At 38.4% G+C, this 26,159-nt stretch overlaps 1 protein-coding gene across 1 annotated transcript in view; it reads left to right on the top strand.

Annotated features, from left to right (window-relative positions):
• Window positions 1–25,337, top strand: part of LOC124799237 (probable 39S ribosomal protein L24, mitochondrial) — a 54,929-nt gene extending 29,592 nt beyond the window's left edge. The window contains exons 2-5 of the mRNA XM_047262778.1: window positions 3,693–3,875; window positions 8,225–8,427; window positions 20,356–20,492; window positions 24,808–25,337. Of these exons, the coding sequence (XP_047118734.1) occupies window positions 3,693–3,875; window positions 8,225–8,427; window positions 20,356–20,492; window positions 24,808–24,944 (660 nt within the window). The 3' untranslated portion in view covers window positions 24,945–25,337. The remainder of the gene's footprint in view (window positions 1–3,692; window positions 3,876–8,224; window positions 8,428–20,355; window positions 20,493–24,807) is intronic.
• Window positions 25,338–26,159: the final 822 nt, after the last annotated feature.

Genomic DNA, 26,159 nt, shown 5'->3' with positions numbered 1-26,159 from the left:
CTGATCCTGATAAAAGTTATCATTATCTCTGTTTCTGTAATTACTCCCATTGTGATTTCTATCACTCCGATTATTATGGTACATACTTCTTTCTACTGCCCTATGCAGCCTGTCAACATATTGTAAAAATTGTTCAAGACAATCATCAGTTCTGTGTACTAAATACCACTGCAACCTTTCTGGTAATCTCCTTTAAGTACATCAATCATTGTCATTTCGTCAAGTGGTTTGTCAAGGTGTGTTAATTTTTTAAGTTATTTCTTACAAAATCTTTCAAAGTACTGTCCCTATTCCTATAATTAGAACCATTCAAAGCTAAATTTTTAATTCTCCCCTGCTCAGCTTCCGAACAAAATTTATTTAAAAAACCTTTCTCAAAACTTTCTCCCCCTTGTCTTAAATTTAAATTTACTCATGATAGAGCTTCACCTTCAAGACATCTTTTAACAAATTTAATTTTGTGAATGTGATTCATGCACGACACAAAACTATCTCTACAGTGATGCAGAAAATCCACTGGATGTAAATTGTCTGCTGGAAAACCTTTGACAGGAGTGTTTGACCGTGCAATACCATTGTTTGCACACAGATTTTTGTGAATGCAATTTTCTTGAACTGTTGAAATTTTTTGATCTAAAACAGTTAAATTAGTTTGCATATTGTTTTCAAAATTTAAAATTTTTTGATTTAAACTGGCGATTTTTTGTTCCATTATTTCCACTATGGCTTTCCATTCAACTCTGACATCATCAACATTCTTCGACTGTCTCACTGATTCAACTATGTATTCATTTTCCAAAACAATAAATTTATTTTCTAACACAGTAACTTTTTCATTCACACTTTTTAACCCCTGTGACAACCCATTTTTTAGTTCTGAAACTTGATTACTAAGTTGGTCCATTTGATCTTGTACTTCGTCTAATTTACTATTGTTATCTGTCTTCATTTCTTCTATCTTTGCCAAAATTAATTGCAAAATATCATTTTGTACTGTTTCTTTGCTGACTACGATTTCACTCGGCCCAGACATGTCCTGACTGGACCATACAGCTTTCACTTCTACCCCGCTCCTACCCTTGTCTCTATTCATTTTGTTAACAAGCACATGAGTCCACAAACAAATTAACTTCACAAATAGTTTGTACTTACCTTTCCTTTTTGATGTCCCTGGTTGTAGTTGTAAAGTCCTCTTTCGTTCGATCCGGTCCATCATTCTTGGTAGTACATTGTCACTATTGATATGATTTACTTGATTGGGCGGCCCTCGGTCATCTTTCTTTGTGTGATCTGAAATCCATTCATACATAAACTGCAAATGACACAGATCACTCTCCCTTCTCCTGCAACAGACAAAACTTCATTATTAGTCAACTTATCCCAGACAGCGCCACCACTTGTAATCTACCCTCCCTTCTCTGTTGGTGTCACTACCATTGTTGATGGTAAAGTATCTTTTTTCAAAAATACAAGAGGAGTAAAAGTTATAATAAACTTCTTGGTTATCTTCTTTTCTTGTAGTTGGCTCCAGTTCTTCATGTTTAGGGGCTGATACTGGAAGCTGAAATTTTTGACATTTTAGGTTTTCATGGTTCCAGTTGACATAATTAACTTTGAAGAATGCCTGCATTGTATTTTTGTTTTCACGATAATTTATTGTCTCACATTTTACTGTATCACACTCTCTTTTGAATTTTCACATTGACAAAGCCGAAATTACATTGTTCTTCCAAAATACAAAATCATGTTCGATCACATCAGAGGCATTCCCACTACTACTTCACTCTGCAGTAGCACAGTCTAAGAATATTCCAAAGGATTTACATATTTTTTTGACAAATGAATTTCTATTAATTTATATTATTATTTTGTAAATGAATCCAGAAATAAACATAAGAAATAGCACCAAATTGTGTAATTAATAAGAGAAATTTTTAGTGCCAAATATTTTGTAATTTCAAATGTTTCTAAAAACAATAATTTGAACCGTACATTCAGAGATAGTACATATTGATTGTAACAAAGAAAATAAAGTAATTTCTTTTTATAGATTTTAGCTTGTAATATAACACATTGTGTACAAAACCATATATAATTTTTTAGAAAAACAGCTGAGACAATATTGACCTGTTCAAAATTCAAAAATTACTTCTGGTATCGACTACTACTGTTGAGGAAAAGTAATTCTAGAGGAGGGTGTCCCTTTACAATGTGCATCCAAATGAATGACGACATTACCACTTTATTACACGCAACAGAAAGATGCCTAGATGGACAATACTATAGTCAGAGATGGGGCCTGTTCTGTGTTTGTTCTTGCCATGTACATGTTTATGTGGAGGGGAAAGGCTTACCTGAAAGAGCTGTTCTTTTAACATACAACACATCTTGACATCTTGCTGAAGATGTGCTTGTTTTGGATAACCAAATGATTTTTGAGAGATACTTTTCATCTGGTGTTACGTGCTCATCCAGGACCAAGATGTGACACATTACCAGTTGAATCTCATAAAACAGGTTGTTTTTCAGTTGCCAACGCAGTCTCTAAACTGCATTTATCTGGATAATTGGAACTAGCTGTAAGTCAATAGTATCTGTGTATCACAGACCAAGTCAGACTTTCTTATTGATGGACTCTGCAATAGGAAAAGGATAGTCATTGTTGACTGTCAAGAGGATGGAAAATTAATGATGCACAATTTTTTTCCTGGAGAAAACTGTACAAGGAGCATTTACTACCCACCAATACTGTTCATGAAATACACTGTTGTGAAGGTGAATGATGTAATCAGATTTCGGTGTCTTATATTTGACAAGAAGCTGTTTTTACCATATTTTGGAGTTCTGAAGGCAAAAGCCTCAGGTACTTATCTTAAAGTGCCTAAGTCAGAATGTCTTAAAAGAGGAGACTGAGTGCGTCTACTACAATTTGATAGAGAATCTATCCCATCCTGACTGGATTCTGGATCAACTGAAAATCATTGTCACAGTGCACTGTGAGGGACTTAGATGCATGTGCATCCAGTCCATAACCACCCCACTTGCTGAAGCTGTGGTCTGCTTCCAACCTGCTGACAGCAGGTCTTCATGATGTAACAGATATAAGGGGGTTTGACCTGCAGTTACCAGTATTCAATCAAGTTGATAACCTCACCATTTAAACATAAATCGTCCATGTTCTATGAAGTCGTATTGGTGTCTATGTGAAGGAAAAATCTTGTGACTCTCTGTGTGGACTGAGTTACAGTCTTTGCTCATGGGTAGAACTTCCTTCCATTATGGTTTCTCAAAAGGGCCAGAATTATTTTTGCTCTGCCGAAATGCAGGAAGGAGAGAGAACATAACCACATTTGTGAATTCACAAACATATTATACAAGTAATTTATGCTGATGGGTCCTAACAGGGTTTGCTTCAATTGTGTCTTAAAGTATTGTTCTACCTTATTATTACTATGATTTTTCATTAATTTATTTTTTAGAACATATAAATATTGGTGTGCACCATTAGGTGTACCAACAACAAACTTCAATCCATTGTCCAGATGCCTTGTTTAGATATTACCCATGGAAATGTGTAAATTTTTTGATACCCTCCTTGCTATATTACAATTCTGAGAAATCTGAAGTGTTTACAGTTAACTGAGGTTTAAGGAAATGAAATATTCTAATAAAACAACTATTCATTTTTAAAGGTATATTGGCGTACACCACGGGGATTTCCTCAGTACCTGCCAAGGACTGTTGCAAAGAAGAAATATCGATTTACTACTAATCGACCATGGACTGGTCAATTTGAACAACAGAACATGTCTCGGCAAAGGAAGAAAGTTTTCTTAGAGCCTGTACTTGAATGGAGCTTCTTCAGAGGAGATCGTGTGAGTAATATGTTATTCAGTTATGGGAGTTAAGTTAGGAAATCTTTTTCTAATCTCTATATAACATTTTTTGACAAACAGTGAATAATATAATGAAGAAATAAAGAATTCATTATAAGCCTAATATGCTGAAACTGTCAGCTTTTTATTTTATTTGGGTAACAGCTATGTTCCATATAATAAATAAATAGCATAAATAACAGGATTTGTTAATGTTTTTATGTACATGAGTAATTGTAAACCTTAAAAAATTCTGCTCATTTAGAGATATTTGTTCTGAAGACACGTTTCTCAAACTGCCACAACATTGTAGCCATTTTGAAAGTTACAGGGAACTTAAGAAGTACAAAATGGAGTTATTCTAAAATTGCTTTAGCTGATATACATGGAGAATTCAAAAAGTATCTGCACATTCAATTTATTGAAAACACTACAGAATTTACAGTTACATCATTTTCCAACACTTTCACTCTACTTTTCAATGCACTTGATCTATCACAGCACAATACCCTTAGGGGAAAATTTTTTTTTTGGCTGAACAGAAGGCAATGTACGCACCACTTCCTTCATCTCTTCAAGTGGACCAAGAAAATCAACATCCGGCAAGGTGAAATCGGGACTGTGTCCCAGATCTTCCAACACCTTGAAATGCATAGTCTCAGGAGTTTGTGTGGGGTGACAAGTTATGTGAAAACATGCACTGTCATGTAAAAACAAGAATATTGTTTGACAATAGAGTTTGTAGTTTATAATTTCTGAAGTCATGTTAGGTGTTTATTTCAAAATGCAGGCTTTAGCTTGTTGCAAAGCATTGGTCATCTACTGTTTACCCCTTCCTCAGTTAATATTCCAGAATTTGCCCTTGTGCAGTGTTTGATCTCTGGTTAAAAATAATGAGCCCATGTTTCATCTCCAGTGATGATACAAAAAATATTCACCTTCATTATCATGATGGTCCAATAACTGAGTAACTGCTAACAGATTCTCGTTTGATTAAATTTGTTCATTGAGTTGTTTTGGGGCCGTCTTGACTTTTTGCACTTTAAGGCTGTTATTGTTTGTGTCATAAGCAGAGCAATTAAACAGAGAACCGACTCGTGGAGATAACATCTTGGACCTACTGATAACAAACAGACCCGAACTTTTCGACTCTGTATGTACAGAACAGGGAATCAGTGATCATAAGGCCGTTGCAGCATCCCTGAATATGGAAGTTAATAGGAATATAAAAAAAGGGAGGAAGGTTTATCTGTTTAGCAAGAGTAATAGAAGGCAGATTTCAGACTACCTAACAGATCAAAACGAAAATTTCTGTTCCGACACTGACAATGTTGAGTGTTTATGGAAAAAGTTCAAGGCAATCGTAAAATGCGTTTTAGACAGGTACGTGCCGAGTAAAACTGTGAGGGACGGGAAAAACCCACCGTGGTACAACAACAAAGTTAGGAAACTACTGCGAAAGCAAAGAGAGCTTCACTCCAAGTTTAAATGCAGCCAAAACCTCTCAGACAAACAGAAGCTAAACGATGTCAAAGTTAGCGTAAGGAGGGCTATGCGTGAAGCGTTCAGTGAATTCGAAAGTAAAATTCTATGTACCGACTTGACAGAAAATCTTAGGAAGTTCTGGTCTTACATTAAATCAGTAAGTGGCTCGAAACACCATATCCAGACACTACGGGATGATGATGGCATTGAAACAGAGGATGACACGCGTAAAGCTGAAATACTAAACACCTTTTTCCAAAGCTGTTTCACAGAGGAAGACCGCACTGCAGTTCCTTCTCTAAATCCTCGCACAAACGAAAAAATGGCTGACATCGAAATAAGTGTCCAAGGAATAGAAAAGCAACTGGAATCACTCAATAGAGGAAAGTCCACTGGACCTGACGGGATACCAATTCGATTCTACACAGAGTACGTGAAAGAACTTGTCCCCCTTCTAACAGCCGTGTACCGCAAGTCTCTAGAGGAACGGAGGGTTCCAAATGATTGGAAAAGAGCACAGATAGTCCCAGTCTTCAAGAAGGGCCGTCGAGCAGATGCGCAAAACTATAGACCTATATCTCTGACGTCGATCTGTTGTAGAATTTTAGAACATGTTTTTTGCTCGAGTATCATGTCGTTTTTGGAAAGAATCTACTATGTAGGAATCAACATGGATTCCGGAAACAGCGATCGTGTGAGACCCAACTCGCTTTATTTGTTCATGAGACCCAGAAAATATTAGATACAGGCTCCCAGATAGATGCTATTTTTCTTGACTTCCGGAAGGCGTTCGATACAGTTCCGCACTGTCGCCTGATAAACAAAGTAAGAGCCTACGGAATATCAGACCAGCTGTGTGGCTGGATTGAAGAGTTTTTAGCAAACAGAACACAGCATGTTGTTATCAATGGAGAGACGTCTACAGACGTTAAAGTAACTTCTGGCGTGCCACAGGGGAATGTTATGGGACCATTGCTTTTCACAATATATATAAATGACCTAGTAGATAGTGTCGGAAGTTCCATGCGGCTTTTCACGGATGATGCTGTAGTATACAGAGAAGTTGCAGCATTAGAAAATTGTAGCGAAATGCAGGAAGATCTGCAGCGGATAGGCACTTGGTGCAGGGAGTGGCAACTGACCCTTAACATAGACAAATGTAATGTATTGCGAATACATAGAAAGAAGGATCCTTTATTGTATGATTATATGATAGCGGAACAAACACTGGTAGCAGTTACTTCTGTAAAATATCTGGGAGTATGCGTGCGGAACGATTTGAAGTGGAATGATCATATAAAATTAATTGTTTGTAAGGCGGGTACCAGGTTGAGATTCATTGGGAGAGTACTTAGAAAATGTAGTCCATCAACAATGGAGGTGGCTTACAAAACACTCGTTCGACCTATACTTGAGTATTGCTCATCAGTGTGGGATCCATACCAGATCGGTCTGACGGAGGAGATAGAGAAGATCCAAAGAAGAGCGGCGCGTTTCGTCACAGGGTTATTTGGTAACCGTGATAGCGTTACGGAGATGTTTAACAAACTCAAGTGGCAGACTCTGCAAGAGAGGCGCTCTGCATCGCGGTGTAGCTTGCTCGCCAGGTTTCGAGAGGGTGCGTTTCTGGATGAGGTATCGAATATATTGCTTCCCCCTACTTATACCTCCCGAGGAGATCACGAATGTAAAATTAGAGAGATTAGAGCGCGCACGGAGGCTTTCAGACAGTCGTTCTTCCCGCGAACCATACGCGACTGGAACAGGAAAGGGAGGTAATGACAGTGGCACGTAAAGTGCCCTCCGCCACACACCGTTGGGTGGCTTGCGGAGTATAAATGTAGATGTTGATGTAGAACCACGATAAATGTGAATTTGGTTTCCCACATATCAACTTGTTCATTATTCAGTATCATGCACTTGCTCAGTGTTGGCATTAGTGGTGAATTTGACTGGACGTCTTACTCTTTCCATGTCCTTCACGATTGTTCAGTCACTTGAAGTGCTCAATTCACTGACAAACTCTTTACTGTGGTAAATATTGACCCTAAATCATTCTGGAAGTTGTCTATGGATTTCAGCTGCTCGTGCTCTTTCAGACCACACTAAATGGAATATAGAACAATTTTTCATTGGTACAAAAAAAAAGGAGGGTGATGCGGCCATGTTTACTTTTCAGTGCAAATTTACTGACGTGATGATGCTGAAACCTAGCACAGGTGAAAAGAACGATGCCATTTAGTGGCTGGTGAGGTCAATAATCAATGCCGCCAACCTAAAGATGACTAGAATGAAAGTGTTGATTCTTATTGACTTTGTCTACAGTTAATATGATACTATCTCGTGAGACTGTTGTTGTTTAATATTCTCACAGAGATTCTTTATTTTTGTAGATCATTGTGTACAGAATGAAATAGCACTTCAGTTTTTATCGTTTGTTGATATCACTTCACTCTATTTCAGTACCCCTGCAGGCTCAACCATATATTCCTGGTATATGGAAATTTTAGTTCCTTTATACCACTGTGACAGTAGGAGAGCCTGCTCTGCCTGGTGCTATGGATGTCTTTCTGTCATAAAGTCAGTTGCAAATGATGTTCTTAATGTAACACTGACTGTTCGCAAAGGTTTATTACTGACGGATGCAAATGAAGAATGTTGAGTGTTGTGATCACCATTGGTAGTTTGTTGCAGATGAGCCTCCAGTAATACAATGTGGAGATAGGGAGAGGTAGAGGACACAGTTGTTTTCCATTTAAGACCCTTACAATATACCATTTACAGTTTTCTTATCATTTTATTCTCACTTGTCTGTTTAACTAAAATATTTTTGATTTGATAATATGTATCTGAAATTGTTTCAGGTTGAAATTCTTGTGGGACCAGACAAGGGAAAGCAAGGCATTGTTTCACAAGTAATACAAGAACGTAATTGGGTTATTGTTGAGGGAATGAACTGCCATTTACGAACCATTGGAAAATCAAAGGATTTTCCTGGCGTTGTTATCCGGTCAGAGGCCCCACTTTTGGTCACAGATCAAGTTGCTCTTGTTGATCCATCAGATTTGTAAGTGCTAAACATGATATTATTTCTCTGTCTTTCTGTTTTGAAAATATGTTTAAGGACAAAAATTGCCAGTTGGTGAGTGTGACGTGTGTTGTGCGACCTCATGGTGGCAGGTACTGTGGTGGTGTAGCCATCGATGATATCACAGAAGTAGACACAGGAAAGTTATTGTGATGATTTCTACTTTCTTGTTAGATGTCCCCCTGTATATTTTAATGTTGATTGTTTCTACCTACAACTTTGAGCTTCAGCATGTTAATGAAATGTTCAAGTGGTACAACTTTGGACTTCACCACCTCTGCAGTAGTTCCTATGAATGGAAAGTGCTACTTCTTTTTAAGAACAATTCGATTACATCTCCAAATACAGTTAAAATTATGTAGAGAAAGATTGCATATATGTAAAGTTTTAGTTTGTACATTCCACTCTGTCTTTATAATAACAAGTGACATTTTGACAGTTCTTGCTTTGTCTTCCGCTTGCTGTGACACAGTCAGCATTGTCACAGTGCATTGCTCACTTGGTGGTGCACCTCATTGTTCCAGTCATGGAACAAACGCAAAGCCCCGCAGGTATTACAGCCTGCAACAGCAGGGCAAACCCCGCCCTACTTTCAAGTTGGGTGGCATCCATCTGTTTCACCATGCAAAAATGAATTACAGAAATGTCCAAACAGTTTTGTACTCTTAACTGTTTAACTAATAAATTGTTCCATTTATCATGATCATCATTCTTCAGCTAGTTACAGGTAAGGTTACACATCACTCTACGTGAATGATATGTTGCACCACATGTTCCTCTGCTTAGACAAATGATGTTGCACCAAATTCATAAAATGTAAGTAAATAACTATGCAGCAACATCTAAATTTTTAAACTCATCACTTTTTGAGTTGCTACATTGATTTCATGACTTTCATCTTTCATACAGAGTTATTCCAAATTGGATTCAACAATACGTCAGTTTGCTTAATGACATTAGTGTTAGATAACTTCCTCCACTAGCTACTTGGGTTCTGCTACATATCGGGCAACCCGATTGAAGTATACAAATGAGAGATGGGTTTGGGCAAAGGGACTATTGAGTGTGGAAAGAGGAAGGATACAATGGATGTAAGAAAGGAAAAATAAGATTAGGAATATGTGAGTGTAGGCTCTCCTGGTGTGTATTGTTAGTGAAAAGCTCCAGTGTTTCCAGCGGATAGCAGTGTTAAAATACCATGACGTTTCGATGAGTAGATTCTAATCATATACTAGATGATGTTGCAATGCAGTTGCTGTAATATTAATATTATTGGAGGGCACTCCACCTGGCTATGGGCGGCTGTGTACTGCCCAGCCGGCAGGAGATTGGAGGATGAGGGTGTAGTGATGGGAATAGCGAGTGCTCCATTTGTGTGTCTGTGGGTGCATTCTGGCTGTGCCTTACACGTTTGATGATGCTGGTCGCACTCTCATATTGTTGCCAATCATGCAGATTCCACATCACAGTTGGTTGGTGTCCATCATCTCTGTTGCCAAGATGGTTGTGAAACTGTATTTCAATGGATTCCCTTAGGATGCTGTCCCAATAACAGGTTGCTTGGCAAAGCACCTTGGTGTTCTGGAGGTCAAAGGTGTAGTCTTCCTTGAGGTTATGCTCTGCTATCACTGATCTTTATGTCTGTCCCAGTCACGTGTCTGAACTGCTCCTCACTGCATTTAAAAACACAGCACTGCATTTATCCAATGAACTGTTTGTCAGATTCGCAGGCAGTGGAGTATATTCCTGGTACATTCATTTTTAGTGGGATTTTCACAAATCAAACCACTCTTCTGTCTTTGGCAGTGGTCGTAAGACTTTTTTATGTTAGATTTTTTGGGTAGCCTAGCAATTTTGGCTGAGACTAGTTCCAGGTATGGTAGGAAAGTGAGTCTCTTGTCATCGCCTTCTTCTTCTTCTTCTTCCTCTTCCTCTTCCCAGTTTCCAGCATGTCTCTTCTGGAATGCCCTACTAATCTGTGGGCATTGTGGTACCCATTTTTGTGGAATACTTATTTCAGTTGTTGTAGTTCATCTGAGGCACTTTCTTTATTGCAGACAATGGCACTCCATGTTCATGGTGGTCAGCACTATATGTGCTGGATGATGGTAGCTCATTGCATGCCCATACAGGTCTGTGTGTCTCCTGTGTACAGAATGGCCTAGCATACCATCTTCCTGCTTTTTTATTAGTATGTCCAGGAAAGGAAGAAAACCATTCTCCTCTATTAACATAGTGAAAGAAATGTTATGATTAATGCTGTTGTGGTGGTCCAGAAATGCATCCTGTGCCTGTCTTCCATGCTCTCGTACCACAAAAGTGTTGGCAACATAGCAGAAGAATTGCTTGAGAATGCATGAGTTTCTGATGAGCAGTTGGAAGAACCACCACCTCAATCTGTTCCACAAAAAGATTTGCGATCCCGGGAGGCATTGGGGATCCCATGGCCACTCTGTCCATCTGTTCACAAAACTATCCATTGCACTTCAAGTAAGTGGTCATCGGTACACATTCAAAGATTTTAATTGTTTGTGGCTAGAAAAGTTGAGACAGCAGCACCAAGAAGTCGGGCAGATTCTTTCATGAATAGCTGTGTAATGTCAAAACTCATGACTAGGTCATCTCTTCATAATTGAATGTCCTTAAGTATTTTCATGAAATCAGCAGAGTTCTTAACATGGTGGTTACAGTGTTCCACAAGGAGTTTTACAAGTGTTGCCAGACATTTGGCCAATAGGTAATTGTGTGACTTCATGATGTTGAATATTGGCTGCAGAGACACCCCTCCTTCCAACAAGGATGCGAATAAGACCAGAGGTATTGTAAATTTAACAGTTGAAATCCTGTATTCAGCGACAATTTCGGTTCTTGCGAAAGGACTGGACTTTGCATCTGTCCCAAGGATCATACCAAAATGAGACATTATTAGTGGTCTGGAAGAAGCAATCTGAGGCCTGCCAGAGGAGGAAGCAGAGGAGGTTGGCAGGAAACCTGCAGAGTCATTGACAAGTCCTGGCTTCTGAAAGTGAACTTGGCGGCAGCAGCAGAACAGGAGGCTATCCGATCTGTGAGATATGAAACTGACACTGTGGTTCTTCCAGCAGACAAAGGGAATGGTGCTAATATGCACTGACAGTTACCATCATAAAGTGGGCTTTCTGCTACAGGACCTGTCCTACAGGAAGCTCAAGAAGGATTCAACCTCACTGATGACCATGAAAACCATGGCCCTGCTGAAGAATTTAGTTGTACCAGAGGCACTGAAGAAGTGGTTGTATCCCGGTGTGCCAGCGACATCATACCTGTATGAACTGCTAAAAATTCACAAGAAAGGGGTGCCTCCGTGGCGGATACTCGTCACCATCAGTTCACACACTTATGGACTGGTCAAATATCTGGCAACGCTTCTAAAACCCATAGTGGAACACTAGACATCATGATAAGAATTCAACCAATTTTGTGAAAATACTAAAGTATATGCAATTACAAAGAGATGACCTGCTTGTGAGTTACAATTTTCCTTTGCTATTTACAAAAGTACCTCTGCAAGAATTCTTGGTGCAGCTGTCCCAACATTTCAAGCTGCAAATGGACATGCATTAACAACCACTTACTTCATGTGCAACTGAGAGTCTTACGAACAGATGGATGGGTGGCTGTGGGATCCCCGGTGGCTTCAGGGACCACAACCATCTACATGGAACACTTTGAGGAAGCGGCTCTTCAAACCATTCATCCATTCATCAGAAACCCAAGCACTTCTTCTGCCATGTTACAATGTTAATGATACTTTTGTGGTATGGGAGCATGGCAGACAGGCACTGGATGAGTTTGTGGACTACCTTAAAAGCATTCATCATAAGATTACTTTCACTGTGGAAATAGAGGAGAATGGTTGTCTCCCTTTCCTGGAGATGCTAATATGGAAGAAGGCAGACAGTGCTCTAGTCCATTAAGTATATAGGAAGAACACACACACAACCCATACCTGCATGCAACAAGCTGCCACCATCCAGCACAACGGCAGACAGTGCTGACCACCCTGGTACTTCTGCAAAAATGGGTATAGTTATGCACAGATTAGTACATCATTTGAAAAGAGACAAGATGTTGGAGACTGGAAGAGGAAGAAGAAGACAAGAGACTCACTTTCCTTCTGTACCTGGGATCACTCTCGGCCAAAATTGGAAGGCTACTTGAAAAATCCAACACAAAAACCATCTTCTGACCATTGTCAAATGTGAAAGTGTGTCTTGGCTCTGCGAAATACCCACTAAAATGAATGTACCATGAATATGTTGCATTTCCTGTAAATGTGGCCAATATTACATTTGGCAAACACAGCACTATATTTTGAAATGCTGCAAGAAGCACATCAGACATATGTGACCGGGACAGACAAAAGAATCAGTGACTGGGACAGCGGCAATATGATAAGTGTGTGACCAGTACCATCCTACTTGAAAGCTAGTGCCAGAATGCCCACACAGAGATGTAAACGGAACACCTACCACCCACACCACTGCAGCCTCACTCCGTCCCCACCCTACCAGCTGGATGGTATGTGACTGCCTGTGGCCAAGTGGAAGGGGGCACTCCACTATTTTAAATATCGCAGCAGCCACATATTTCAACACTTTGCTAGAAGATGATGAGTGTGACACTGGTCAAAACATTGTGCCATTTTAACACTGCTACCCGGCTATAAACCTTAGAGCTTTTCACTAAGGTATGTAATGTTAATACCTGAGAGAGAAGGAGACATACTACTGAGACAGATACCCTTCCCATCCCCATCCCTTCCTGGTGGGATCTTCACTGGTGAGCCAGAGGGCAAAGATCTTTGTCAATCCTACAGAACGGACTCCACCAGCTTCACCTACACAGACACCAGAAAACTGGTTCTCACACCCTCCCATTGAAAGCATATGAAGAGTCCAGGGGAAAAACCTGATAAGTCACAATTCTTATTTTTTTTTTGGGGGGACGAAATTTAAAGTTTCAAGACTAATAAAATTTTAGTTTTTCGAGTTATATTCTTCATTTTTGTTTTAGACCTTAATATATCTTTCAGAGAAAGAGTACTGCTGAAATTATACACATCTGAATAGAATTTACAGTAATATGATGCATTTGTATTACGATGGCAGGTTGTACGGAGGAAAAATATGTGAAGTCCATAACGTATTGCAGGTAACTACAAGATTTAAAAATCATGTTACAACAAATTATCTCATATAATCATTTAATAATCTTCTATAAAAGGTCCTGTGCTTTTTCGATGGTGGATTAATGCAAAAGAAGATCAAACTACACTTGCGCTTCACTACGGCAAAATCTTTTCAAGTCTTGTAAATCTCTCTATTTCTCAGCAGATATTTTAAGATCACCTGCAAAAAATCAGAATCCCCTGATTTAAAAAGCTGTATTCGTAATACTAAAAAAAAATACTTATTTCAATGAATAAAAAAAAACTTTCAAATCATATTGCTGTAAAAGAATTACTAATACCTTCATATGAAGCTTGCTCATATGCTCCATTGTACTTCCTCTATATCGAACCAGTGCTGCATGGTGTCGTGTGACTTAAGATTCTCTTATTGGCCTGGACTGGAAGCAGAGTTTCTTCTTGTATACTGTATTATCCAGATGCTCTGTTCAGCATTTGATTATTTCTGGTTGCTCCTCAACATCAATGATGACAAAAGGCGAAGGGTGTGTGCGTGAATTCTGAAAAACCTGACACCAGTCCTTTGGAATTTGACATTCCTGAGTTTGGTCTGTTATACCAATCTTTTTATCACATTCGAGGTACGAACACTTTTTGCTTTCTGAGGTGCAATTCATGGGCTATTTCATTGGATCAAAGTTTGTAATGAAGCCTTACTTTATTTTCAATAGGTGATGTTAAAGTCAGTTCCTGCTCCAAATTTTTCTTCTTGGATCGATACTCATCACAGGAGCCCCAAGTATCAGATCATGGATATCCAAAACTTATATTGAAATCTGAATTGAATATAGTGCGGTATGTTTCATCGACACGTTCTGATTCTGAAACTTCTCCTTGAACATATGGAACATTTTTTTAATATTCAAAGACTCTGGTAGGTAAATTTTTTCTGACGTCATCAAACTGTAGTGGCTGTTGCGACCTTTAAATGATTTAATGTGCCCTTTTGTTATTGCATGTGTTTTATCTTTCAAAGCCTGTGGGCGGGATCTGTTTTTCCCTCGGCTGTCTCGTAGAGGTTGGTCTCGAGATTTAAGTTTCTTCAGTAAGTGATCTACCTTGCCCTTCTTTATTCCATGTAACAACATAAATGCTTGCTTGCACACATGTATTTATTGGACACTTCCATTAATGGTAATACAAACACTGAATTTATATGATGCATCACGAAACTTTCCTTCCTGCTCCTCTCTTCTAGGACGCCTGCGCTGTACAGGGACCACTGTGATTAAACCACTTAAATAGAGGTTTATTTCATCATGATTTTGAAAGTGGTTCATGTTATTAATAATATACCTTTTATTTTCATCACTGACAATATCAAAAAAATTGTTTTTGCACTTACATGTTTCTCCTGTTTCATGTGACTGCAATCTTAAACGTTTAGAGGCATCTATAACACGACCATACTTCTTCCTTTTCTTTGTCAGATTCTTTGATGACATTCTATAGTTTTCTTCGCAACTAGATGAGTCACTGTCTTCTTTATTCATTTTACACTGACAGAATACAATGCTAGATATAACTTCCTTCACAAACTCCACAAAACTAACAACAATGGTCAACTTATACACAAAAATGACTGTGGCAACTGATAAAACAATGATACAATTAGTGAAAACAGACCTCTTGGGCTGCGAATCATTAAACCATAAAATTTTATCGTTGCATTCTCTGGACTTGTCAGAATATTCCCGTGTTTTGTGTGGACTTATAATGTTTTTCGCCTGCACATGCTTACAAGATATCAGTATATCTCTTGACTCATCAGGTTTTTGACCAGTTCTGTAAAACCAGCTAAAACTAAACTGGCTGGTCTATTAAATTATGAAAAAAACAGAAATTTTTGGAATTTTGGACTTCACAGGTTTTTCCCCTGGACTCTTCAAATGGAGAGAGCAGCAGTGAAAAAGCAATGAAAATATCAAATTCCATATGGTGTGAGTAGTATACTACAAAGAGGAATTACTAGCTATTTACACATTTTGGTCACTCTCAAGTTCTTTAGTTAAATCAGGGTAAAAAATGAGCTCAAATAATCAACAATAAGATATTAACCAGTTATGCCTTTTACTTGCTCACCAGTTTAGTTAAATATAAAAAGTTGGAAATCATGTTAAAAGGTTCAAAACTGTAATTCAACTCAGAGAAGTCAAGGGCCACCCCTATAGAAGTGACCATGTAACAAGTTTCCCTACATTGATATCACCTGGTAGGTATCTTTTTCTGTCGTGAGGAAAGTTACACTGTCACATGGAGGCATAATACCTTCAAACAGCTCTGTAAATGTATCTTTTTTGTACAGTTCTTCCTGTCAGGTTACTACTGTGCTTGCTTACTTATTTGTGGAAGGCCTCTCAAACATGTTTGAGCAGAATAGCTGCATTTCATAGGGGAATGTTTTAAGTGTGACAACAATTGTATTGGCTAGTTCATGCTTGTCCAGCCATGGATGAATTTGTGACAGTTCGCTCCTCTAAGTCCGCAACTGCTGTGCGGCAGAGAGAGTTGATCAACAACTGGCTGGAGGTGTGAATGGTGAGCACACGTTTCTGTTTTCTTTGAAGAAAACAGTATGCATCCATTTTCACCATCTAATTTGTTTTTACAGTCAATCAACACTGATTGTAATAGACACTGTTCTCAAGGAAAATGATTTGGTGATGATATATTTGACAAAAACGTTAAATGTCAACATCATCTGAGGAATCTTAAGACTAAAAGCCTCAGGACACATACTATGTGTAAGTGTTTGGGAGCAGATACACTACATTTGGTGCAGTTATATGCAGCATTCATGTGATATCTGTAGGCTTGTTGATTGCAGGTTTGTGTATCAGCAGGTATTGTGCTCAAAATATTTTACACACTGTGTACCATGAAGGGATATGGCTGACCCTAGGTCCGTATGTGGCCAGTCCCCTGTGTTGAACTGGTGTGCTGCCATTACACATCTGATGGATTCTGCTGGTGAAACAAGACATATAGCCTTCTGTTAGATATAAAGCCACCTGCATTACATCTGGTTGACAATACTGTCTAGGAAATAGCTAAAAATTGCCCATGTTTTACCAAGTCATTTAGGATCCACTCAAAGCAAGATATTGTGGCTCTAGATGGCGACTGAATTTCAGGTCTCCTGACTGATACCAATGTGGTTGGTCTAGAAGCACAGGATATCTTCAGTTTACTGTATTATAAGAGGAACAATACTCAAAACTACATTTTAAAACTGACCTTTTATACCAACTTATGTCAGTGCTGCATTTATATTCCAGTTTACTCACAGAGGGGTTCAGAAAAATGTAGACACTCTTTGAAAGGTAACATATTTGGAACAAAATGACATTTCATTGCAATTTTGCGTGGTAGTGCAGTCCTTTTTTTTTTTGTTTTTTTTTTTTTTTGCTTGACCAGATCTCGATGCACATTTTCCAGCAGATGACATTGCAGCAAAGAATGAAGTAAGATTGTTATTTCAGCAATGCAAGTTTGTATTGAAATGGTACAAAAACATGAGAGGTACAAGTGACAACGGCATAATGTGTACGGAACTCAGCCATCAACACTTATAACATTTTATCGTATTTGGGATAAATTTTAAGTCGGCAGTACTGTTCAGGATGTGCATAAGAAAGTACATCAAATCCAGCTTCTAGTGCTGCTGTATTGGAACATTTTACTAGATCGCCTTAAAAAAAATCTGTGAAGTAAGGTGCACGTGAAAGCAGGGTAAGCTGATCAAGTGTACAACAAATTCTGAAGGCTGGAAGGTGGAAGTGGAAAGTGTACGTTCCAAGATTGCTGCATGCTATGAACAAGGATGACCCACATCGAAGGATGGAGGACTGTGAGTGGTTTGAAGTCATGCTTCATGAGGATGAGTGTTTTGCAGGGAAGGTTATCTGGTCTGATGAGGAACAATTCAAACTGAATGGTACTGTAAACCACCGCAAATGCATGTACTGGGCTCCTGAAAAACTTCATGTTCATGTGGTCAAACATGTTAATCTACTGGGTGCTAATGTGTGGTGTGATCTTTCATCCTGTGGTTTGATTGGCCCGTTCTTCTTTGAAGATACTGTAACTGGTGATTTGTGTTTTCCATGTTCTGCAAACATTGATTTTTACCTGTTATCCATGAGGTGTTGGGAAATGAGAGATTTTACTTACAACAAGGTGGTGCTCCTCCTCAGTACGACAAAGATGTCAAAGCCTACTTGGATGAAAATCTACCTGGACGATGGATAGATCAAAGAGTAGCTGCTGAGTACCCACCACAGTCTCCAGACCTTACACCTTTTGACTTCTACGTATGGGGGACCTTGAAAACTGAAGTTTATCAACAGAAGCAAGAGGCATCCTGTGCTTCTATCACATCGGCAGCACTGACAGTCATGGTTTGGTCAACAGCTCAGCAAGATTGACGTTTGGCTCCCAGTGCTGAATCAGAGCCACAAATCTTCAACACATTCGCTTTTGAACCAAAAGTAATTATATTTACAAAAATATTTGTGTATTAGAAAGTCAAGTGAAGTGTAAGAAAGGTCAAATCATTGGACTTCATAAAAAAATTTGTAAGTGTCATGGAAAGTACCAATGATGATGATAACAACAGAAATGTATGCTACGCGAGCATGAAAGTGTTTATAGTCTCTTGCTTTCAGCAGAATAAGCTAAAAATATAGACATATTCAAAAGTTGTGGCTATGTCATTGAATCAGTGTGATTCGTAACAATATTATGAGAAGGAAAGTTGCTACTCGCCATATTGAGGAGATGCTGAGTCACAGGTAGGCACAACAAAAAGGCTCTCACAATTAAAGCTTTCGCCCATTAAGGCCTTCGTCAACAATATGCGCGCGCACACACACACACACACACACACACACACACACACACACACACACACACACACACACACACACACACACGACTGCAGTCCAGGCAACTGAAACCACAGTGTGAGTGTAGTTTCAGTTGCCTGAGACTGCATAATATTGTTACATTCCATCCTGGATTTTCCATTGTGTAATCAGTGTGATTCGGCTGTTTTTACTCGTATTTCACAATAATTTGTCTCTCTTGGTAGCTTATTAATCCGTGGAATGTACAAATATTACAACTATTTCATTACTTAAGTAGAAAATAATAAAAAACAAATATTATCCTTTCAGTGCATGTAACTGACTGCTTTCTCACCACTTGGAGCTTGGAGTGCTAGTGTTGCTCCAGCTGCCAAATGATAACAACTTTCTCACCAGCGAGTGCTATGACTGTATGTATTAGACTGCGGTAATATTAGACGTGCAAGCAATTCTTTTCTGTTATATTTTGTGTAATCTTTGGGTAGTTGTCTGTAACAGGTACTTCATGCATCTACCTCTGCATTATGTTATATTTTTGACATGGTATTGCTTGTGTATTTTACTACAGTTTTCAAATGTCATTTTCTCGTATCTGTGACGTGTGCAGTAAAGGCTGGAAAATGGTCTCTGTCTGAAACCATCACACAGTAAAGAGTAAATTAAACAGCAGGTTAAGGTCTTACATAATGTTATTCATACAATTTAATTTCAAGTGTGCAGTCACAGAAACTCTGTTTCTTTGACTAGTACTTCAGCCATGTACCTTTTAGTAATTTCCAAGTGAGCTGATAGAATGAGTGTACAGTATTTGCCTGTGTCTTTTTAAATCTAAGGACTGTGCCTTTGCACATGTAGCCACAGATGCACAAGAAGCTGAGATGATGTTTTGACTGCAAAGAACTCCATACAATTGAGTCTTTCATTAGATGCTTGATACATGCTGGGATATCGATGCATCACTAGGATCTTCACAGCAGGGATGTCATTATGAGCTGGTCAAAGAAAGTGCTGGATTTCATACTTTGTCCAGAGTGGAACTGCTATCTCTATTAATTAAAGGCATTGCTAAAGAATTTCCACTGTGTCCTTCACCATTGAGTCTCAGAATGAGGACGTCAGTGCTAGAATTTCAACATCGTCATACAGCACAGAGCGGCTAGTGTCAATGCAGTGCACTGCACAGCCAATTTATTGGGCTGTGAGAGCCGGGTGTAGGTTTGCTGTTCTGTGCGTCAGTCATGGACTGAATGCATCGTCTGATGGTTTTCTTCTGTTAGTACCAGTATGATGTACAAACTGTCCTGACGTAGAAGCAACATATGATATGTTCAGTAATTCTGAGGATAGGCATTAGTTTTGCAGATTTTCAGTTGATAATTTTTGCAACTAGTGTGCCATTTTCATACATGCTCTTTCTTTGAAATAGTTGCAAGTCATAACCATGTGCTATAGTCACTAAATATGGAAATTTGAGAGGTATTGCTAAGAAAACAGCACATTTAGTTGATATGTAACATGCATTTGCTGTTGTTCCCAATGACTACTATGTTATTTTTAATATGTATTTGGTTAAAATCTTATTCGGTAATCTTGTACAAGGCAAAACCCATACAAAATAAATGACTCATGGATTTGTTGAAATTTAGAAATACGTCACTTTAAAAAATTAATTAGATAGGGACGTTTTTCTTAGTAAAAATGTAAAAGTGATGTTTGAAAACTACAAGCTGTGGTATTTAATTAATTTCAAATATGAAACAAAAATGTTGAACTTATCTGGCCAATTTAATGTGCATTACCTGTGTTCAGACAACCAGCAGCTGTGGAGTGGCGTTATACGGAAGATGGAGATAAAGTGAGAGTTTCCGTCAGGACAGGAAGGATAATTCCCATTCCAAAATTGGCAGCAGAAACTCATGATTATAAAACAAAGAACACTTACAAAGGTAAGCATGTGACTTAGAAAATTATTTGTTCAGCTTCCAGGTTCTGAATGGTTTCTTACTGTGCATCACACTGGTCTTGTAAGCATCTCCCCTTCTGCTGCCACATTGTTGCCTTAGTGTGTGTGTTTTTTTTATGTTCAGGGAGATGTTCAGGGCAGAAGATACGTATGACTATGCAGTGACCTTCGTATTACTTCAAGCCAGTGTTCAGGACTTTCTTTGATTCTACAGTATACTACAGCTGTTGGATGTTTTCAGGCTTTTTCTGCCATTGAATGACATCAATGATTTAGCTTTGTGTATGAAAGTGTGCTAGAAGGTAATTGATTGTTGTCTAGTGAAGGACTGTTTGCGTACAGACATGACAGTAATCTAGCCATCCTAATATGAATTTCCTTGAATCACTTGAGGCAAATGTCAACAAGACCATTTCTCATGCCTTTTGCAGTATTTGTCCAGTCTTAGTTTTTGCTCTATATCTGACAACCTCAAAGCTCAAGTTAGACTCCATCCATCCATCCATCCTTCCTTCCTTCCTTCCTTCCTTCCTTCCTTCCTTCTTCTCTGAGGAGGATAGTGAACCATTACATTTCTGGTGGCAGTTTCGCCTAGAGTAATGGTGAACAGTTGGATTTGTATGCAGAAGGAATCAATTTCAGTCTCTGATCCAGTCATCCATGTTTGTTCTATAATAGAGTCCTCCTTTGTGGTTAGTACATTGAAACTGGGATTTGATGTTAAATGAGACCACTGACAGTGGAACTTTATAATTAGAAGTGAGAGTTTAAAACAGAATTTTCTGGAACTGACAGTTAATGGAGGTCTTTGTAGTATACATAATGTTCATTAAAACATGGCATTGAGGTTGAATCAAGTTCTTCCAAGACATTTATACAACCCAGAAAATTATTTTTTATTTCTGTGAAACATAAAACTCAAGAACTTCTTAGCATAAGTTTTTATTTCCATGATGCAACATGACTGCGAGGTTCTGTTGCTTTTTTAATGATTTGCAATGCACACTGATTTTACAGTTTTGAATTGAAGTGTATCAAATTTTACTTTCCATTTAATTTTCAGTTGTTTAAGAAATAGCATTTTAAATGAATGACACAGCTTTATAGTTGTGTGCTCCCATATGAAAAGTGATGATTACCCTCGATAGTGTGATAATTTTTCTTTTAAAGTTATCTATGTTTCATTCAGAGTTCCATGTGATCCGAAGAGCACTACGACAGATAACAGATTAGATATTAGACATCATGATGGTGATAAGTTATATTTTCTTATATTATGAGTGTTATACTGAAAGTCATGAGCAACCCCTCTTAAAATTCAAATTCCAACAGTGTAACAAAAGTGCCTAAGAGGATCTTAGTTCTAGGGACTGTCCACCACATGCTGCCGTATTGTGATATCATTAGCGTCTATCTCGTGACCACAGGCAGGACTTCCAAAATGACGGACATTGATATTTTGTTTCGAAAACATGCCGTCATTGAATTCCTTGTTAAAGAGGGAAAATCTACTGCTGAAATTCAGCTCAAACTTCTGCTTGCTTATGGACATTCTGAATGGATGTAATCAGTGTTAGGAGGTGGGTGAAGCATTTCAAATGGGAAAATGAGTATCAAAGATGAGCCCCCTGGCAGTCGCCTGCAAAATACCTCCATGGAAAGAGTTGGTGAGCTTATTAAACTAGACAGGCATGTCGAAGTGAATGACGTCCTGCTAGGCATGCAGTAGGGCTAAGTGCAGTGCAAGAAATGATTCAAAGCTCATGTTATCAAAAAGTTTGTGTCTGCTGGGCTCCACGTTTATTGACTGAAAACCACAAACTTCAGCGAAGACTCATCAGCTAGAATCTTGTTCAGAGATATCAGAATGAAGGTGATTATTTTTTGACAAATGTTGTGATAGGCGATGAACACTAAGAGATGGAGGATGTTCAGAAAGCAGGGCCTCAATCTCTTTGTGCAGCTGGAATGAAGTTCTACCAGAAGGGCATTTTCAAACTTGCAGAACAGTGGGAAAAATGTATGCAAAGAAATGGAGACGGTGCTGAAAAGGGAGAGAAAGGTCTGTTATGACCTTTTCTTATTGAAAATTATTTTAATTTTAATGTAAAATAGGTCTTTTTCTGTCACACAAGCAGTTCTCAGTCAATCAAAATTTCAGATTGATAACCAAAAAGTTCTCACTGAACATGTAATTGCTTTGAAATATAAAAGCAAAAGTAGAAACAACTGTTTTACAGTGTAGGTCTCTGCAGATAAGTTTAACTAGCATGTGCATAATAGGGAAAAAGACATAATTACCTTCAAAATGATTTTTGGAATCACTTTTGCTTTGTAAGGCAGCAAGCAGATTATCCCAGGATGTGTGTGTGTGTGTGTGTGTGTGTGTGTGTGTGTGTGTGTGTGTGTGTGTGTGATGCCAAGTTAGATGTAATAATAGTTGACATACACTGAAGAGCCAAAGAAACTGATACACCTGCCTAATGTCATGTAGGCCCCCCAAGAGCATGCAGAAGTGCTGCAACACAACCTAATATGGACTCAACTAATGTCTAAAGTAGTGCAGGAGGGAATTGACACCATGAATTCTGAAGGCTGTTCATGAATCCGTGAGAGTATGAGGGGGTGGAGATCTCTTCTGAATAGCACGTTGAAAGGCATCATAGATATGCTCGATAATGTTCATGTCTGGAGAGTATGCTGGCCAGTGGATGTGTTTAAATTCAGAAGAGTGTTTCTGGAATGACTCTGCAGCAATTCTGTACTTGTGAGATGTTGCAACAAACAGAATGCTTACGAACAAGTCCCCTATCAGTCATATCTAGACATATCAGGGGTCCCATATCACTTCAGCTGCACACGCTCCACATCTTTACAGAGCTTCCACCAGCTTGAACATTCCCCTACTGACATGCAGGGTCCATAGATTCATGAGGTTGTCTCCATACCCATACACGTCCATCTGCTTGATACAATTTGAAACGAGATTTGTCTGACCAGGCAACGTGTTTCCAGTCATCAACAGCCCAATGTCGGTGTTGACAGGCCCAGGCAAGGCATAAAGCTTTGTGTCGTGCAGTCATCAAGGGTACATGTGTGGGGCTTCGTCTCCGAAAGCCCATATAGCTGATGTTTTCTTGAATGGTTCGCACACTGACTCTTGTTGATGGCCCAGCATTGAAATCTGCAGAAATTGGCGGAAGGGTTGCACTCCTGTCACGTTGAATGATTCTCTTCAGTTATCGTTGGTCTTGCTGCAGGAATGTCTGAGATTTGATAGTGTATTACCGGATTCCTGATATTCATAGTACACTCATGAAATGGTCGCACGGGAAAATCCCCACTTCATTGTTATATCGGAGATGCTGTGTCCCATCACCTGTGTGCCAACTATAACTCCATCATTCAAACTCACATAAATCTTGATAACGTGCCATTATAGCAGCACTAACCAGTCTATCAACTGCCTATATAAGTGTTGCCGACCGCAGTGCCACGTTCTGCCTGTTTATATATCTCTGTATATGATTACACATGCCTGTACCAGTTTCTTTAGTGCTTCAGTGTATATTTTTTGTGTATGGGCTGTTATGATAGTAATTTTTCATGCTACAGAGTCTTAGAGACATACAAACAGCTTTGCTTTATTAATCTTGTACAAACTTCAGTTTTATCAATGGCAATTAATTTAGTTGTGTTCTGTTCAGTTATCTAATATTAACTCTCTTTTTTAATCTTCTTCTTAGAGTTTCTATGTACTCTTCACTTCCTTGCATTTTCGCCCTATCATTCCTTTGTGAAAACAGTCTCGATGTATTCCATCGACTATTGAATTAAATTTGTGTTACTGTGACCCTCAATACTTTGTATGGTATTGATAAGTAGTCAAACAATTGTTAGATGGTTTATTGACAGTTTCGATTGTCAAGTTTCAGTATTTTCACAGATTTGTGACTTTTATTTCAAGTATGAAATTGTGAAGAGCGTGTTACAGTTGATGTTGTTGATTTTAGTCAACCACAATATTATTTCACCTGGGAGTGGCGGCGTTTCGGTTGGCTTATAGTGAATTGATATCTCATGAAGACAAGCTGAACTACTGGATAATATATAGACAACTGTCTTGAAATCATTTGAAATGCGATGCACCGATGTGTTTCTGATAATGGCCATGGGAGGCCAGTTGCAATAATATTGTGGTTAGGAAAAACTAGTGTATGCCTTTCTCAGCAGTGATTGACTGTGTACAAGAATTGATTTGTTAAGAAGTGTCTAAGTTTTCGTGTCTTTTGTTTTAGAGTCTGAGAAGGATACAGGAAGAGATGAAGTAGCAGAAATTACATTTGAACCAAAGCTAAAAACTTTTGAAATGGACATAATGGATTCTATGGGTATAAAAGAAGACAGGGTTCCAGCAAAGACATATTGGTACTAGTTCTTTGAGATAGTTATTAGGGTCAGAACATACTAACAACAAAAGGACTTCCTTATGGACATCAGAGATGTTATTTATTTTTCCTCCTAGCTTTAAAAAAATATTTTTGTTAAGTGTGCAGAATTATGTACTGTTTCATAAACAGACCTACATATGTTAATAATTTCTAAAGAAAATATAATGAGCATGATTTATTGATTTAAGTCACTGCATCAATTTTGTGATGATGTGGTTCAGTTTTGTGTTCCACTACATAAGCTTTTGTATATCTAAAACCTTAAAGCAGATATGAGTGTATGTGAGATTGTTTGTGATTAGTCAGTCATCCCGATAAAGTGTGTTGTAATGTACATAATTGTATTTACCTCCACAAAATTAAAAAGAGTAATTTTTTTTGCTTGTGTAAAAACTGACCGGTTTTCTAGGTAATGATAGAGATGTGTCTAGGTGGTACAAAGGAATACATGACAATAACATGTCTACTAATCTTCCACATGTATGTTTTGTATGGTGCCAGCTGTGATGAATATGTTTCTCATTGACTTCATTTCTGTTATCTATATCACTTACGGCTGCAGCAGGAATAGACTATTATCACACATTTTTCTGTTGGATGCCTGAAATATTACATTAAAGCACATTAACAGATTCCTCACAGAACATAAAGTTAAAAAGTATTAGAAATGTATCCATACTAGTTGAGAGATTTCATAAAATTCTCAATGCTGATGAGTCTAGAAATTGAAATGTGAAACATAAATTGGAAAACACAGTTATGTTAAAGATAGTTGCATTACACAAATAAGATAGGCAAACCATACAAAATTCTTAGAACGAGCTCATCATGCAGTTTTTGAAAGTTCTTAAAACTTAATTATGAAATGCAACATCAACATCATATGCCGCATAGGGAGATGAAGCTTCTAGATTCTGCAAGTATCAACAATGAGTCACTCTCGGCATAGAGTTGTTGTCAGTGTATGTAGTTCCTGAACATTCAAAGGCTGTAGCTCTCAGCTATACAATGGAGTTTCATCTGCACTGTGGAGTGTTTGCCCCAGATTGTCTGTGAAACATTTGGTTTGTTACAAGTTATTATACAAGTATAATACTTATACATAAATCAGTCTGGGTTTCAGGGAATCCTTAGTTGACATTATTAACATGTTAAATGATGCGGATGTAAAAGTCATGATCTTTGGTCATCTGACGTAA

Source organism: Schistocerca piceifrons, chromosome 5 (genome assembly GCF_021461385.2).
Source record: "Schistocerca piceifrons isolate TAMUIC-IGC-003096 chromosome 5, iqSchPice1.1, whole genome shotgun sequence".
NCBI classification, from domain to species: Eukaryota; Metazoa; Arthropoda; class Insecta; order Orthoptera; family Acrididae; genus Schistocerca; species Schistocerca piceifrons.
This window is presented reverse-complemented; position numbering and strand designations above follow the sequence as displayed.